Source organism: Martes martes (genome assembly GCF_963455335.1).
Source record: "Martes martes genome assembly, chromosome: 3".
Taxonomy (NCBI): domain Eukaryota; kingdom Metazoa; phylum Chordata; class Mammalia; order Carnivora; family Mustelidae; genus Martes; species Martes martes.
Genome location: NC_137890.1, coordinates 154,044,212 through 154,062,542, shown reverse-complemented (window position 1 = coordinate 154,062,542; position 18,331 = coordinate 154,044,212). Strand labels below are relative to the sequence as shown.

At 47.0% G+C, this 18,331-nt stretch overlaps 1 protein-coding gene across 5 annotated transcripts in view; it reads left to right on the top strand.

Annotated features, from left to right (window-relative positions):
- The window catches only part of AGAP1 (ArfGAP with GTPase domain, ankyrin repeat and PH domain 1), a gene marked incomplete at its 5' end in the record, with an annotated part of 507,381 nt that overhangs the window by 301,899 nt on the left and 187,151 nt on the right, over window positions 1–18,331 (top strand). For 4 of the 5 annotated variants that reach the window (XM_080798886.1, XM_080798889.1, XM_080798885.1 and 1 more), the window contains one exon: window positions 14,601–14,705. In XM_080798886.1, the coding sequence (XP_080655012.1) occupies window positions 14,601–14,705 (105 nt within the window). Of the gene's footprint in view, window positions 1–14,600; window positions 14,706–15,505; window positions 16,020–18,331 lie in introns of those variants that run through there. The other variant, XM_080798887.1, reaches the window with a different exon arrangement.

Genomic DNA, 18,331 nt, shown 5'->3' with positions numbered 1-18,331 from the left:
TCCCCTTACCCCTTACCCTTAGCATTTTCTGATTGTACAGGTGTCTAGTCCCTACTGTCTCCTTGTACCTTATCTCCCACCATTGATAAATATTAGCAATATGTAGGATAGTGTTAAATAAATGAGAATCCCAACAGGCAAAGTATCTGTCTTATTCCCGATTTTGAATTTTCTTTTTTAACCTAAGAAGTGACTGAGAGTCCAGACAGTTTATAATTAAAGACTGGACGTGTTTTAGCTTTGCAGAGAGGTGGTGCTTGTTGCAGTCTGTTTTTTTCTAATAAATATTTGCAACATTTTAATAGTGAAGCGAATCAATCAGGTAATTGCAGGAAGGCTCGGCTAGCCAGTCTTTTTTTTGAATAGTCTTAAAAATTAAATGAAAATCAACATGTCTGATAGCATTTCAATTAGTTGCACTTAAAAAAAAGTATTTACTAAAGATTGTATTATTTGCTAAAATGTAGATATGCGGTTATTTAATATTGTTGATGGGCCTACAAAAGGAACAGTACCAAATCTCTGTCCATGTGTGTAGCTATCTGCAGCTCCAAGGGCTCTTCTCCCACTGCAGACCCCCTCCCCAATATCTGAACCCCTCAAGGAAACAATTGTTACTTGATGACTGAACCCACTAATATGTTACAGTAAATGGGGCATGAAATACAACACTTTGTATATAGTATATACTAAGTGATTCTTATATTGAAACAACAAGGCCATTTTTAACTTGCTGACACAATGTTTGCAGTGTTTCATCATTAAATTGTCCTGATTAACAATCAACTTCTATAGTGGGACCAGTAATTTTTTTTAATGTGATGAATCAGATTTGTTGAACACAACTTCATCCCCTTTTTTATTTTAAATTTTCCCATTTGTGGACTTGAGTGAAATAAGGTGTCATTCGTTTTTTGTGCTCATTTCCATAGCTGCGTTTTTGACCACTGCTGAGAAATTTTATCCAGACATTTTATAGCGATAAGATGTCCTAGGCATCATTTGATGTTACTCCATAATCTGGGAATGCGTTCCTTGTTGATGGCAACAACAATCCTGTCTTTCTCAGGGTCTCTAAGTTGAAGAGAAGACAGTCGTGGAGGATGTTAGCTAGAAAACACATCTAAGCTGCCCCACATTTAGCATCACATCTGTCACCCACATATACTGCGTATAATCGGCAGGGTAACCTCTGCCTATGACTTGGGGCATGCAAGCTGATGGCTGTCTTCTCTCTCCTTGGTTCCAGATATATGCGGACATGCCAGCTGGTTGTTATCTGTGAAAAGACCCACTGCTGTCCCCTGGGGGCAGCTGGTGGACTGGTAGGAACACCAGTTCTTATTCGCCAAGGGAATGATTCTAAGGATGACCCTTTACCTTCTTTATGCATATCTGTATTCATAAGCACATGTGTCCATATCCATTTTATCACAATTTCCAGTAACCTGACATTTCCTCAAATGAAAATGGTGGGGGAAGATGCTGGAATCCATAGAAAACTTCTACCTGACATCTTTGCCATAACACAACTTAAAACGTACCTTTTGCAAGGCACAGGACCGTTGGGAACCTTGCCCTAATCTTTGTTTGAACTTAGCCCTTCAGGTAAAAAGACCAAAAGCACGGGTTCCCCCTTCAGCCCAGACTACAGAGCACCTGGGTGACTCAGTCAGTTAAGCATCTGACTCTTGACTTTGGCTCAGGTCATGATTGAGATCGAGCCCTGCATTGGCCTCTGCTCTCAGCGGGGAGTCACTTGAGATTCTCTCTCTCCCTTTGCCCCTCCCCACCGCTTGCACATACTCTCTCAAAAAAAAAATTAAATAAATAAATAAATAAAATCTTTAAAGAGAGAGAAAATAAAGAAATGATTGTAGTGTCTTTAGACCACCAGAGACCCTGGTGTCCTGGGTGTTCAGTGACAGCCCCCTATGTACACACAGCCCCAAAACAGGACACTGACTAGATCTGCTTTGTTTTTCCAGAAACACAGTCTCTCTTTTTTTTTTAATGAGTGTGATGGTATTCAATTTCCAAGAAATGAAGTGGCAGTAGTGGTAGTCATCGCTATCATCCCTGGGTCAGTAGTGCCAGCAGACGGAAGGCTTTATGCTGGTCAGATGCCTGTGGTATGTTTGTAGATCAGGGACTGCCGTGGGACTCATTTTCTGTGCCGGCTCTCACGTATAGTAGAGGCTAGCTGTGGGCTGTGTTGAGAAAGCTTCTGAGGCTCTTCACAGCAAGTACTCTCTGCTGTCAGTTCAGGGGAGGGGAGTGGGAGCCCATCTGCCAGGTGTTTGCCATGCTTGTTTAAATACTGGCCTCACGTTGAAACTTGGCTGTTTGCACCAACCTTTTTCTTGTCCTAACCAGGGAGAAGGTGAGTGATCGTTCCCTCCTTGGATTTCTCTAGTAGAAACTATTCCAGGCTTGAACTGCCTTCCTCTGCCCACACCTTCATTTCTGTAAGAGATAGAGCAATCCTGAGGGCCAGGTCCTGGGTAGCGTTTCTCTGTAAATGTCCCCCCATATCCAGAGTAGCGGTTTGCATTTACAATATGTGCAGTAAGACTGTTTGTGTTGATTTGGTCTCTGCTGAGATCTCTGTATGAGCATCATTCAAATCAGTTTTAACACGTAGCATGAGGCACACACGTGTGGTTACAACAATAGGACTGGAGCCCTCCAGATGACACAGATCAGAGTTGGGTTTCGCTCCCCACTGATCTTGTTGCCCAGCTCAGTTACTTACTCTCCCTGGAAGCCTTTCTCATTCATGGCCGTGGTTGTAACTGCTCCGCTGCTTCGTTCATTCATTGAGCAGGCATTTGGGGATCATTTATTCTTTGCCAGGTTATAGGAAACAGAAACAGGCAAGATAAGAATGGTCTCTGCCGTTGCTCAGCTGGTGAGGCGGAGGCTGGGGAGCCAGATGGGGCAGGGGCTTGGTACAGCCTGCACAGCATCATCAGACAGAAACAGAATGGGATCCACCGGTCCAGTTTCAACTCTAATTTTCTTTTGGTAGCCACATTAGGGGAAGAAAAGAAGTGAAATTAATTTTAATTTGTTATGTCAGCAAGTATGCAAAATATATTCATCTCAACATGTAACCAATATAAGAACTCCTCCTCTAACTGAGCTTTCCGAAGTGGGCGTATAGTTACCCTCAGGGCAGCACATGTCAGAACTGACCCCCGGTGGAATCTGCAGGTGTCATATGGGGCTTGTGGGGGCACAAAAGTGGCTGGGGCAGCACCAAGGAGGAGGTGGGGAGGCAGCATGAGGCAGGTGCTCTGGGCTCAGGGGGCACTCGGGCACATGGGAGAGTGTGCTGGTGGGGAGTTCTGGGCTCAAGGTGTCAGCAGGTTGAGATCAGTCTCCCTGTGGGGCACCAACCAGTGCTGTCTGCAGTGTGGTGAGATTTTCTAGGGCAGGAGTATAACCGGTAGAGAAATGAGCTCCAAGAGTGGCAGCCTTAGAGAGTCAAGTGGGTGAGCAAGGGCCAGAAACAGGAGTGAGAACAGGTGCATTCCCAAGGAGAACATATTTCCAGGTGTTGGTGGAGGAGAAAAGACAGGGCTCCCGTGCAGAGGACTTCCAAATAGCTTCTGTAGACATGAAATCTTCTCCATAGCTTACTTGAGCTTTGGACTCTTACTCGATCCCACTTGAGTGCACAAGCATGGTGCCCGGAGGCACTTTAGTGAACAGTGGGGGGGGGGGGGGCTGTGTGGTGTTTGCAGTGACTGTGGGCTCAGGGGTCATTTACCTGAACAAAGAAGCAGCCGCAGGTTTCTTATTATTGCTTGTACAGGAGTTCCTCTCTGCTTTGTCCCTGTGTCACAGTGTAGGGGCCCGGTTTTGTGCAATGCCTGCCCACCCTGGCAGGAGGGGATGGGACCCCTCCACCCCTGGCCTCTCTCTGACCGCCTGGACACTGGGACACACTGGCTCCCTGGGCAAGCAATTGAGTTCAGGTTCATTTCATGTAGCTAAAGCTAAAGGAGGACCCTCCCAGCTGCGCAGAGCCCTTTGCAGATGGTGGCATGCTGGCCCCCAGGGCTGGCCAGGGCAGGAGGAGAGGCCACCGCCAAGGAGGAGCCCGCACCCCAGTCTGTGTCAGGGCTCGCCTGCAGGGGTGTCACCCCACAGCTGTTAAGTACAGATATTGTCACCCCTGCTGCTGAAAACCCAGTGACAGGAAGGGGTAGAACGAAAGGCAAGAAAAAAACGAGGTGATCAAGAGATATTATTAACTGGAAAAATCAAGATGAGATCTGTTGGTCCAGGTGGAAAACATTTCTTTCTTAGCGTCCTCTGCTTGTGTTTGGCCAAAGGAAGTGTTTTCTCATAAGTGGCGCAACACAGAGAGGCTTCAGTGGGTTTTTTCCACGCAGGTTTAGAAATCATCCATTCTCGTTGGGACTTAATAATTCCAGCCAGACCCAACATGAAGTGGAAATCTCCGCAGCCTTCCTCCCTGCCAACATGGTGCCTAAAGGGGAGAGAAACCCAACAAACTTTTCTCCCTTCGCCGTCATTGTTCTTGGTCTTGTTACTCAGTGGACACGGTGTTAAATCGGATTCTGTGTCCATCATTATTAAAATGTGAAGTGTGTCGGTCACAAAGCATACATTTCGGGGCAGTTAGCTGAATAATTCCTTTCTTTATTATCCCAAATTACTGCTGAGCTCTGGAGAGGGGACCGGTTTAGCCAATTATTGCCATTTGAGCTGGATTTGTGGGTGATTAGCTCCTGGTCGAATCCAGTCCCGGCCGGCGCTTTGAAGCCCGCGCCGTGTGATTTTCTCAGCAGTGAGGTAGGAATAGACGCGGCTAATGACAGCAAGGTCGCGCGGGTGAGCTGACCTGTGTGTGGCGCAGGTTTGGGTTTCGCAAATAGGGCATCCACAATAACAAGTGTGGCACTAACCCTGCCGTGCATAATCGGGGCTTTCTAGGATTGTTGGAGATGCTGACAGCTCAATTAAAGTGTAACCCTTTGTACCCTACAGCCTGGCAGAATAACAGAAATATTACTAACCAGCAAGGGGAGGGGGCCACGAGGGAGCTGGTTAAAGATCCAGAATTGGCTCCTCAACCCCCTCCCCCACTCCCTCCCGGCACAGAACAAGCTGGGAGAAAAGCCTCCATTTGTGGTATAATAGATCCTCTGGAGGAGGGAGACGGAGACAAATATTACTTTAAAAAAAAAAAAAAAAGAATTCAGTTAACTGGGGGGGGCACGTGCGGGCTCCCTGTTGTTTCTATGGAAACACTTTAAACTGGGAAGAAAGTTAAGATGGTATAATTGCGGCCGAGCTCACATGTGCTGAGCTCAAATTGGTCCAGCTCCTTCTGCCGAAGCTTACATCCAAGCATCATGTTGGTGAATTTGCTGCAAGTTTTCCGTTTGAGGAGGATCTGGGGAAACCAGTTAATTGGGATTATTTTCTTGCACATGGTGAATGTTTATGTTATTGATTTACTGCTTTCACTTAAGAGTGTTTTGTGAACCTTGAACGACAAGCTGCTCTGACCCCACGGTGTGTCTGTAGTCTTGTCATTTTTGTCACTTTTTTTTTCTCTTAAACCGTGTAACATGGGGTTCACGCATCCAGATTTGACTCAATGGCATTTTAATTGAGTGCAAGATGTTACTCTTTCCCCATGTTTTAGTTTTTGGTTTTAGGTTTTTGATGGATTGCTTGCATATCTGGAGATATTTTAGAATGAGGAACGGAGTAATGGAGTAATTATTATCGGGACTAACCGTGCACAAGGTACTGACAAGAGAATCTGGGAGCCCACGCCAGCATGGATAACCCAGCCCCCCACAGAATTTCCCAGTCACAGAGGGAGATAACCCATGTGACCACTTGGGGACTGGGCATTTGAGGTGCCTGATATAGATTCTCAGGGAAGGACATCCAGTTGGGACTGAGAAGCAAGACTCCCTGAGTGGGGAGGTAACCGCTGTAGGGACAGGTGTGACCAGGGACCTGCGGGGCACTGTGCCTTCTGCTGACGGAGAAGAGCAATTCTCTGTCCTGCAGCAGCTCCCAGCCTGGGTGTGTGCTCACATGCCACGGTATTCACCTACCAGGGCTGCCAAGACAAGGTGCCACAGCCCGGGTGCCTCAGACAGCAGCTTTATTTCCTCACAGTTCTGGAGGCCAGAATCCAAGATCAAGGTGTCCTTAGGGCGGTTTTCTTTGGAGGTCTGTCTCCTTGGCGTGGGGATGGTGCCTTCTCTTTGTCTCCCCGTAGCCTTGTCTCTGTGCTTGCCTATGTCCTCATTCCCTCTTCTCACAAGGATACCCAGTCAGATTGGAAGAGGGCCTGTCTCACAGCCCCATTTAACCTTACTTCCCTCTTTAAAGATGTGTCTGCACATGCAGTCATATTGTGAGGCATGGGGGTTAGGATTTCCACATTCGAATTTGAGGAGGACATAATTCAGCTCCTGACAGCCAGTATCTAAAGGTCTGGATGATGCTTGTTTCAGGAGAGGTTATGGAAGCCCAGAGCCCATGACCCTGAGGCTCAGGGCTAAAGGGTAGGGGCTGTTCACCAGGATGGCAGGGAGGAAGGGGAGGATGTGAGGAGGACATTCCAGGGAGAAAGAATAGAATTTGCACTTTCAAGTAAAACTGATGGCTGCTGGCTGTTTTTGCACAATTCCGTATCCTGGAGCTGGCTCCACACCCGTTTTCTGTAAAGGGCCAGATAGCAAGTGCTTTGAGCTTTCCAGCAACAACTGAGCTTGGCCAGTGCAGGGTGAAGGCAGCAGCACTGATGTGCAAGAGTAGCTGTGCTCCCATTAGACCTTACTTACAAGAGGCAAAAGGGCCAAAGGTTAGATTTGGCCCTTAGACCAGACTTGGCCAGCCCCGGTCTGGTGGGATTCCCAGCACCAAAAGTCCAGATTCAAGTGCACTGGATGGGACATTATGTGTCAGTAATGGAGGACCGTGGGGGTGAGGCCTGTGCAGATTTGACCCCCATAGGAGGTGTTGCAGTGTGTTGCTTACCGCTCATCTGAGTCCAGGTGCACTCTTGGGAAGCGTGCATTTGTTATTTGCAGGGGAGGGCTTAGCATGAGGGGAGAGCAGGGGCAGGATGGGTAAGTTTTCATTTTAGAAGAGCTGAATATCGTTAGGGATGGCAGGGAGCCTGTGACATGGGAAAAGATTGTCCCTGCTCCTGGTACCACCCCTTTGCGTTCCCCAATTTCTGATGATGAGATTCTGTCACCTAACACCCACATAAACATGTTTTTTTAGGTGCTTTTTTGTTTTGGGGTTTTTGTTTGTTTGTTTGTTTTTGTCAACATCCTCATGGAGCGCTTGATCTCATGACCCCAAGATCTAGAGTTGCATGCTCTACCAGCCAAGCCAGCCAGGCACCCCTCTAGGTGGATGATGATGCTGATTACGATTATTTTAAGTAAACCACAAGTTTAATACATGTCCTAGGAAAAATCTTGATTAGAATAAAAATAATAAATATAAATGTGAAGACTGATTGGAGTTTATACTCTTTGGATCTCTGTTAAAGATGCCAGCATTTAAATAAATAAAATCTTTTCAAAGGGGCATGGTGCGTGGATGGCTTAGTGGGTTAAAGCTCCTGCCTTTGGCTCGGGTCATGATCCCGGGGTCCTGGGATCGAGCCCCGCATTGGGCTCTCTGCTCGGTGGGAAGCCTGCTTCCCCCTCTATCTCTCTGCCTGCCTCTCTGCCTACTTGTGATCTCTGTCTGTCAAATAAATAAATAAAATCTTTAAAATTAAAAAAAAAAAGATGCCAGCATTTCTCTACAATGCTTTAGAGAAACATAGAAATCTTTAACTGCTATAATGAGAATTTGTTACAAACTGAAGAATGTGAATCATAAAACACGGAGGAACCGTAGCAGGTGTTTTATTACAGGAACCAAAGAAGTACTCAGACTTCACTTTAAAAAAAAAAAAAAAGTTTAGACACATTGAACCTTTCTGAGCTTGTGTGGATATGTTTAAACTTGTGTTCTTAAACTTGGTAATGAGGAAGCTGTTGGCACCACTGCCAGGGCAGCGGGGCCATTCAGTTACTGTCACCGTGAGATCTGGTGTGTGCTCCCCCTTCCGTCCAGTGCTCCCCCTTCCGTCCAGTCCCATGTATGCACAGCCCCCAGCCGCCGTCCGAGCTGATGAGAAATGCTCCCTTGGGAGCCAAGGTGGTCTGATCTTCACATGGAGCAGCCTGCCACTGGCTGGTGCCCCCTTGCTGCAGAGGCCCTGGCCATTAAACGTCCCCCTGTGTTGCAGTGAACTCCGTGCTGACAGGCAACATCGCCTTCCGTCCCTCAAACCCAAAACAAAGACTGATGGGCCTGGTTAAGACCCCCAGTCTCTAATGCAGTCAGTAAATCTTTGTTGGTAAATAATTGCGATCGAGCAGAGTTTTAATATAAATTTATGAGTGGTGTTTCATCACAGCTCGGGGCTGCAGCAAGCGCTGAATGATGAAGTTCAGATAGCACTTACATTTGTTACATTAACTTTGTGAGTTATTTAAAGCTTGTACACTTAACATTGCTTTTGGCTTTCCATGACCTCTTGGGACTCGGCACACGAATGCACACGACTAATAAAGAGATTGCAGCCAAAAGACAATTCTACCCTTTGCTCCACCACAGTGAAAGTTCCTTGAGCAAAAAAAGCAGGAAGTGCCTGCTTGAAATTCTGGTCTTCTGGTTGTAGATCATTAAAATCACAGTCTTTCTGATGCGCCAGTAAATTAACTAGGTGGTAGCAATTAGATCAACATGTGCCATTTCCAAGTAAGATCAGAGGAACACTGGAGAGGTCACAAAGCCCTTCCGTTTCTTACTATGCAAACAGGTGACAGACATCAAAGCTTTCAAATCAGTCTGGAGGGCAAACTGATTCACGGGGAGGCGGCCTGGTGTTGGGGTTACAGGTATAGACTGTCGCCCTGGCTCTTCCTGCTGCGTGGCTTACCTGTTGCTGGCAATTACCCCAAATCACAGTGGTTTAAAACCATAAACATTGTATTATTTCTCTTAGGTCTGAGGGTCAGGCATTTCGGCCAGGCATCATGGGGACATCTCTGCCCCACAGAGACCTTCTAGGGCTGGGGCAGCCGGGATCCTTCCTTCACTACCATCTTTGGTGCCTCAACAGACGTGGCTCAGATGCCTGGGCATCGAGCCAGCAGCTCAGTGGCCATCCTGTAGCTGGCACCGGGGCTGTCCTCCACATAGCCTTGGGGTGTCCCTCTTCACCCTCTCCCCAGATGGAGAGGTGGAATTCTCACGAGGCCACTCAGGGCTCCCAGTGGCATAAAAACAGGAGTGGCCAGACTCTTGAGGCCTCAGCTAGAGTAGGCCCGGCATCATTTCTGCCACATTCTGCGGGCAAATCAAGTCAGAAGTCCCCTGAGGACCACACAGGAGATTTTTTTGAGGGTAATCTTAGGAGACTAGCTACTTTGATCTGCCCTCCCACGTGCAAAGCACCCTCCCCCTGCCCTCAGATTCTCAAAATCTCATGCCCTGGTGGCATCTAGTTCAGGCTTGAAGTCCGAGACTGTCATCTGTATTGGGTACGTGTGGATGTGTCTCCTTGGGTGTGATCCTTGCCATCTGAAGACCAGGAGGAGACAATTCACCTAACACACACACTTGCACACATGGGGCAAAACCCTTCAGCCCAAAAGGAGGAGAAAGAGGGGGCCTGTAACAGATAGTGGTCCATAGCAGCTCCGAACCCAGCCAGGCACCTGTTGCTACTCACCCTGCCCAGGGCACGGTGGGAGGGGGTGTTCTCTCCCCAGGGACACCTTCCTGGGCCCGGAGCTCTGCTGTCTCAGCCAACCTTCCTTTTCCTTAAGAAATGGCCTGGTTTTGCAACTGTGTGGCTCTCTTCCTGCTTCCTGCTGGTCGTAGTTGGAGGGTCAGGGGCCTCTTTTCATTTTAGACTTGCGCTGTGCCTTTTAGTCCAGCACGGTACAATTCCTTTAAAACCCTTGTGGGTATCCTTTGTATCAGATTGTAATTTATTCCGTTAGACAAAAGCCACCCCACAGGTCCTTGTCTGTGGTCCACACGTGCTCTCTAATTGGAAGGGTCTGTGAGGCCCTGCCTTAAATCTTTGTGTTCTCAAGATGAGGGTCCAACTGCCACAACCTTGCTGGGTCTTCATTCTGAGATCACATCCCCTGGCCTCCCTGGATTAGATCTTTGTTCTGAGGCCAGTTCTTACCCTGAGTTTTCTGCTGGCAGGAGAAGCGAGGAATGAGAAACGATTTTTCTCATGTTGGTGTTTAAATTGGCAATATTTTCTCTAATCCTGCTGAAGACTGAACACCCTTGACTCTCCCTCCCCCCTCAGCTCATCAGAGCCAGTAGCATGGTGAGCCTTCTGCTCGAAAATCTCCCCTCCAGGTCCCGGGCTTCCCAGGCCAACTGGCTCTGCCTCACGTTCCTGCAGACCGCGTGTTGGTTGATGGCTGTGCCGCTGCCCGGCTGGGCCACCCTTTGTCCATACTCAGGTAGCGTCTTCCTCCGTGTCCTTCTTGCCTGCATCCACAACTGTTCCATTCCTGCAGCCCTGCAGCCTCGGCCAGCTGCCTGGTGCCGAGCCACGGGCACATGTTTATGGATTTTACTACAGCGGCATAGCGTGTTGATTCTGTTTCTTACCTATCATTGCATACAACCTACCACAAGACTTACTGATTTCAGGACCACAGAGCACAGCGTGGCTTCTCTTTCAGACCTCCCCAAAGCACAGAACCTGCCAAGATTTCTTAACATTTAAACCCTGTGTAGCTCACATCCCTTCCACTGCTTCTGTTGGTTCAAGTGAGCCGCAGGTATCTCCAAGTCCACGTGGAATAATTTCCACAGGGGCATGAATCCCCAGAGCCAGGGTGCACGGGGAGCCATCCCTAGAGACCAGCTGCCATGCTGGCGGTGCAGCATGTAGAGAGTTACATAAACTCTCTGCCTCAGTGGCCTCATCTGTAGAATGGGGATAATCATAGTAACTGCTTACATTGGGTTGTGAGCTTTCTCTGGGTTAGTATGTGTCACGCTCTTAGAGCAGTGACAATATTGTTTTAGAGCAATATTGTTTTGAAATAGTATATTTTGTAAATAGATGCATAAGCCACATAAGAGTTAAAGAAAACACTAACTGCAGTGATGTCCACACTGATAGCGGGTCAGTGAGAAGCAGTCTTACGCAATAGATTGTTTTCGAGTATACAGAAGTGGCATCTGAAAGATAGACCAAGTATGTGCTGTGACATCCTCCCGTACAGTTTTGCCCTGGGTAACACAGAATCAAAGAGACTTAGAATCATAAGGGCCATTTGCACCCGCTGATGGGAACTGCCCGCCCATGTGTGTCTCTAGCAGAGAGCCTTCTGGCCTCTTTATCCTCTGGCGTGTGGGACCATGACTTCATGTCCTTTAAAAGTTGAATATGAACTGGTTTTAGATTTTCCATTTTCTTGGTACTTAAGTAGACAATGTATAAGTTCGGGATGCCAGAAGCATTGTAGTTGAAGTACAGGGGCTCGGTCTGATGCAGGGAGGGGCTGCCAGGACCCTAGGCTTCTCACTGCAGTGATCAAAGTCTGTCCCAAAGGGGCACCGTGGGTTCGCTCTCCTTCTTGGGCATGTTGGGGGACACTCTGTTCATGGGGGGGGGCCCACCGTGGCAGAGCAATTGGAACATTATGCTTCTGGAAGAGTCTGGGACTAAGAAGGGGCTCCTGATATGTAGCCATGTGACGGGATGTCTCCCTGGGGCTTTGCAGTGGCTCTACGGTTCCTCCAAGTGAAGGCACATTGGAGGGGGCCTCCTCTTTCTGTGTGACTCCAGAATTACGAACCAGGATTATCCATCCCCCCTCAGACAGCAGAGCACTGCTCCCATAGCTCTGACCATCTGGACCCATGGGCTCCCTGGCACACGGCTGCCCAGGCAGGACTAGGGGACTCTGGGCACAAATCGTAAAATAAATACTGGTCTCACAGATTCGGGGCTGAGTGGTTTAAGCTCTGGGGTCTTTTTAGACTCTGAAACTCCCTGATTCCCACTTCATACAAATACTATGAAAAATCAGTGTTTGGAGTGAACTTCAGCAAAAAAAGAAAAAGAAACTAAAAAAGAACACGTTTTCAGTCCGCAGAAGCTATTTGCTGAGTCTTGTCGTTCGTCATCTGATTGAGCTTCTGATTACAGAACTTCACCTTGCAGCTGCCTCGGCTGCTCATCAGGGCAGCACGCGTCTCCTCATGACGCCTCTCAGAGTGGGCTCTTGCTATCAGTCACAGAGTGGCGGGTGCGGCTGGCGGGCCCCAACTTGGGTGCTGCGCTGAGGCAGGGACCAGGGCGGCCGAGCAGCTCTAACAGCACAGAAATCTTGGGGGTCGGGTAATGAACCCAGCAGGGGCCTGGCCCAGAGGGCAGAGGCATGGCCCCTAGGACACCGGGGTGTTCTTCAGACCTGCTGACTTGTACAGCATTGGTTGTTATCAGAGATTATCCTGTAAGGTGAACCATAGGATTTATTTAAGATTGTAAAGATTTGGACATTCAGCTTTCCCAGCATCAAGATAAGTCAGCCAAATTTAGTTCCCTGACAATGTCATCTCCTCTCGTTGCCTCCTAGTTGGACTGTTCCCCTCTATCCCCTTAGGAGTAAGTCCTGGCAGCCCCCACTGGGGAGAGGATAATTGTACATATAGGATTTGCTCGTGAAAGTACCCGTAATCTAACCAGGAGCTGTGTCGATCATCTGCACGGAGCCCTGGGGCTTGGGGGGGTGGGGGTGTGCAGCCTGCATTTTTGTCTGAGTGCAGATGGACAAAGCTTTCTGAAGCCTGGAGCAGCTTCCTGCTACCAGTGACACTGAGGTGACCCCCGGCCCCTGGTATTGTTGGAATTCCATCTGAAACGGATGGTGGAAAAATGGGAACCCACAGGAGAACGTCTGTGAAGTTTTGTTAAGCTAAGTTTAAAAATCTTAGAAATCTGCCAGAGAGGGAAATGTAATGATTTTAAGTGAATGCTTATTTACTGTCGAATCACCAGCAGTGACTGCCCCTCTCCCTAATTCTTACTCTGCAGGGGGGCCTCGAATCACCTGGGTTTGTAACCAGCATTTTCCTTAGGGCCTGCCTCTCTTTGTTGGTCTCTGCACCATATTTGGTTTAGATTGGTTTTTCTTAGATTCTAGGAAATCAAGGTATGCTGAGTGGAGCGATGCTGTGTGTTTTCTTCAAATAATAAGAACGTGCAGAGGGATGACCTTCTGAAGGTTCACTTGTGAGTTTCTTCAAACTTAGAAATATTTTCCCCCAGAAACAATGTTTTAGGGGTAGTCAGGCTTCCCAGCTGGCTCGTCATCCATTATACTTGTGAAAATTGGTGTAGAAAGCAGTATTGTTGGAACTTGAACCTAATTATCCCATAAAAGTGCTTCCTTGATCTTACCTTATATTGTGGTTCATGGGGGACAGCAGAATTAGGAGGTCGGGCAAAGCTGGTACAAATTTGCAAGGACACTCATGGGCACCTCTTCTTCTGGAAGACTCTTTCTCACGCTCAGAATTTCGCTTTGGCCTCGGCCTGGGTACACCAACTAGCATTCTTCTTGTGCCTTCTCAGTCATCCTTACCATGCTGTGAGTTTCTAAATGGGCAGTGAGAGTAAGAGCAAGCCAGGAGATGCTTCACTTTCCCTTGTTCCACGAGGTCAGGGGCTGAAGATTTCAGAGGTAGAAGCTCAAGTTGAGATCATCTGACCTGAGAGGGTGTGGAGCTGCCCCAGGGAAAGAACCCCCCAAGTCAAGGCTGAGCTCAGTGCTGGCCATGGGTTTTCACCCCAGAAAAGCCTGGAGACCACGTGGGAGGTTTGCTGGGAATGGGGAGTTCAGGCAGGAGTGAGCTCCCATCAGTTGTCAAGGGAGGCCTGGCTTCAAATGCTGGGTGGTTTTCAAGAGGCCCAAATATGGTTCCATTCAAGACGGATTATGTTAGCCATGGTTTGTCTATTAGATGCTGTACTAAATTTACAAATGGAATTTCATGTTTAGTAAATTAAAAATCTGGAATGAAAAACTGTAAAGTAAAATGCTCTTATTTGTAAATACCAGAAATTTCAGAATTCAATTAATATGTGATTTTTAGAAAGAGAAATTTGGGTTTCCTTTTTTAAAGCATTATACCTTTGGTTCCAGGGTGCTTGCTCGGGTAAAGGAAAGGTGCACAGTGCATCGTGGCAGCTGGTGAATTGCATTTGTTGAACCAGCGGCACATCAGCCCCCAGTAGCGTCACACAGTTAAGATCTACACACACACAGGGAAATTGGTTGAACATACGTGTCATTCACAAAGTAGAGGAGAAAAGCTGAATTACCAAGCTAAAAATAAGTGTCATTTCCATTTTATGATGACAAGAGAAAAATGAATGTTTAAAATTTCTTAAATTAGTGCCTACTTTTTAAGAAAACTTACGTCAGACTTTATAATTTGTGTTTATGAATGAATATTTGGCTCCTTTTTCCTTCTAGGGCATGTTGCTGAAGCGGAGCGGCAAATCGCTGAACAAGGAGTGGAAAAAGAAATACGTCACCCTGTGTGACAACGGCGTGCTGACCTACCATCCAAGTTTACATGTGAGTGTGGCCCCTTGGTGCAGGTGGCAGGCCTGGAGTTCAGCTCGCACACTGTGTGTGTGGCGGGGGTGGGGGTCCTAAGCATCAGGACTCTTGTCTCTGAAGTTAAAGTAGTCTTGGGTCTCCTGCTCCATCATGAGGTAACTCATTCGCTCCTCACTCTCCATCAGACAATGTGTCTCTCCCTTCCCCTCCCTGTCTGGTTCTCTAATTCTGCAAGGACTTAACAATAAAGGGGACAGATAAAGTAAAAATTTCAGTGAAAATGAAAAGATAAGAGCAGGTAGCAGGAGAGAGAAAAAAGTGAGCATATACCTGAGAATCTAGAACAAAATCTGAACAATTGCATCAGAACCCAGCACTCTGCTCTGAGCAGCTGAGAAAAACAGGAAAGTTAAATGTAGTTCATGACTCAGGTTTTATCGTCAGATAAGAACACAAATCTGTTTGTAAGGTAAGAGCTTTTCTGCATGTGATAATAAAATGAGATATGTTGGTGATTTATAGAAGAAAGATTAAAAGGCAGACTTAATTTTATTTTGGGGGGAAAATGTGGAGGACATTCTACTCATCCTGAGTTGTCTTAGGAAGCCTGATAAAATCTGAAAATGGGGTGTAATGACAGTTCTCTAACAACATATTCCGTGAGTCTTGCTAGGTATTTATAGATCTTGATGTAGATAGATGTGTAGATCAGAATATATAGTGGTAGCTGCTCAGCTGATTGTATCACTATGGTAAACTTTTAATTTAAAGATGTCTAAATATTTTTTTAAAGATTTTATTTATTTATTTGACAGAGATCACAAGTAGGCAGAGAGAGAGGAGGAAGCAGGCTTCCTGCTGAGCAGAGAGCCCAATGCGGGGCTCGATCCCAAGATCCTGGCATCATTACCCGAGCCGAAGGCAGAGGCTTTAACCCACTGAGCCACCCAGGCGCCCCTAAAGATGTCTAAATACTTCAAAAATTACAGTTACGAACAAGAAGTTACACACAAGAATACTAAAGAAAATTAAAATCGTTCCCACAATACCTCCTGGGGAACAGGACTGCTGGCATTTTGGGGCATGTGCTCCCAGCCATTTCTGAGCATCGGTGCTTTTTCCTCCCACGAGCATGTGGTCACCCCATACGCTTTGTCTGTGCCCATTTCCGTAGATGATGACAGATCACGTGCCGTGCCTGTGCCCGTGAATATGCTTGTGTGCTACCATTATTGACAGTAGCATGACAGTCATGGTGCAGATATGCCCTGATTGGTGTAACGATGTCTCCAAAATGGACATTTGGCAAATAAATTTACTTTGAATTATTTTTAATGTTTTAAGTAACTAATCAGTGTCCTCTGTTGACATCCCTGTGCCCTTATCCATTTCCCTGGGACCATTTCCTAGCAGTCACTTCCGGAGTTGAAGAGTGCTGATGCTCTCATGGCTTTGGGTGTATGTTGCCGGATTCTTGGAAAGAGTGTATCAGTTTTTCTCCACCAGCAACATACCAGAGGGCTTATACCTGTATTGCCATGAACATTCACCTTCAGAATAACATATCTGTCATTTTCCAATATAATAGGTAACAAGTGGTACCCTTACTGTTTCGTTTGCTTCCTGGGGTGAATTATCACCCTTCTTCTCCGAGTCCTCCAGCAGTGGCTTTCCCCTTCAGAACCATGTTATGAAACAGGCGTTTTGTTAAGTGTCCCTGACTTATTCTCACGTTGATGGGAATGCCTCCCATGCTTTACCAGTAAGTAGACTCCTGAGATGTCAGTACTTATTGTACTGAGGAAACTCCTCTGTGCTTGATTTATTTTGGCTGATTTGGGAATAGAGTCAGGTCGCTTCTCTAAGAAGCCTGCGTGTGGCCATTCCTGCGTCACCTGCAGCCCACTCTGAGCCTCCGTCAGAACACCAAAGCAGTGTGGGCTCATCGCTGTGTTCTCTTCCCAGTGCTGCCCTGTCGCTGCTGTCTCACTGGCTCATGTCCTCTTCCTCTTCTTCTTAAGACCATGTCAGGGAGCACAGTTCGGATTATTGACCCAGTTGCTTTGTGTTATTTAGAGAGAGAAGTGTAATCAAAATACTCTTCATGCTCTAAAACTCACTGACCAGGAAGAAGTGGGGTCCGACTGATGAGCATTTCGGGCCACCTTACGCTCATCTGTGAAGCCCAGGCTTGATCGGAGAGACTTCTGCTTCTTCTTGCCAAGGGGAAAAGGCATGAACGTCAGTATGTCCCAGAAAGTTCCTGTAGGAAAGATAATGCCTACTTACTTCCTGTTCCAGCCCCTCAATTAATAGAATCACAATCAGTTCTTCAAAAATTCTCCCACGGGGCACCTGAGTGGCTCAGTGGGTTAAGCCTCTGCCTACAGCTCAGGTCATGATCTCAGGGTCCTGGGATCGAGCCCCGCATCGGGCTCTCTGCTTAGCAGGGAGCCTGCTTCCCCCTCTCTCTGCCTGCCTCTCTGCCTACTTGTGATATCTCTCTCTCTCTGTCAAATAAACAAATAAAATCTAAAAAATTTAATTTAAAATTCAAAAATTCTCCCACATGAGTTTCTTCTTGTGATGCCCCTCAGTGCTTCCCAGTTCCTTTACACACACACGTGCATTTGCACACACATGCATGGACATTGTCAGAGCACAGAAAAAGGAGCACAGCGGGGCTTTGCTATATAATTATATGGCAGGCAACAGCCAATATCATTGTAAAGTGCAGTTCAGTGAATGCCAGTCTCCTGGGAACTGAAATTACTGAAGCAGGTACCCCCCCTCCCCCTGCAAAGGAGTAGTGTGGTCTAGGGATAGATTTTAATTACCAGAGCACTGAGAGGTGGCGTGGCCTTCACTATAATCTTCCTTTGACTTTATTTCCACAACCAAGCTTTGGATGGAATTTTGGAGAAGAAGTGAGGTCCAGGTACATGTTCTCTTCCAAGATAGAGAGCTGCAGATCCCCAGCCACAGAGTTAGTCTGGCATTCTTTGGCTCAAATGGGAAGACTTGTCAAAGGGATGCCCATGGGCAGAGTCCAGATTTGTTTTAATGATAAATCCAGAAGCATGCAAATGTGTTGCAAATTTATGTCTTAAAATTCTATACCATGAAGACTGTCCCAGTTGTTTTAGTCCAGGAAATTTCAAATGGTGATAGAACCCAGTGATATCAGTTAAACTGATTGCACTGTGACACCCACTTCCTGGTGGTCTCTGGGCTGTGTTATGGCTGGAAGTCCATGAGGGTGCATTTGTTGTGAGTGCTTAAATACTGGGGAAATCCGCCCAGGTTAGTGGCTTTGGGTTTCATTACTGTTGGTCATCACTTTTAATGGCCATCTGCAGTGATCCGAAATAGCATAGCCCACAGCCCGTGTCTCTCCAGGGAGTGAAGGGAAATAAACCTGGCTAAATAATCTGGTATTTGTAGATAGTTTTCCACAAAGACTAACTGTATCTCAGTAGTGGAGTAACGGGGCCAGCTGCTGGTGCCTACCACTAATTTTCAATGATTAGATAGTGTATTTACCAAAAAGGAACCTGGTGTACTTTTCTGAGGATGGGAGTCTAATAATGTAATGATTCTGTAACGGGGTGAGCACTGCAGGATTGAGCATGCAGTGCTTG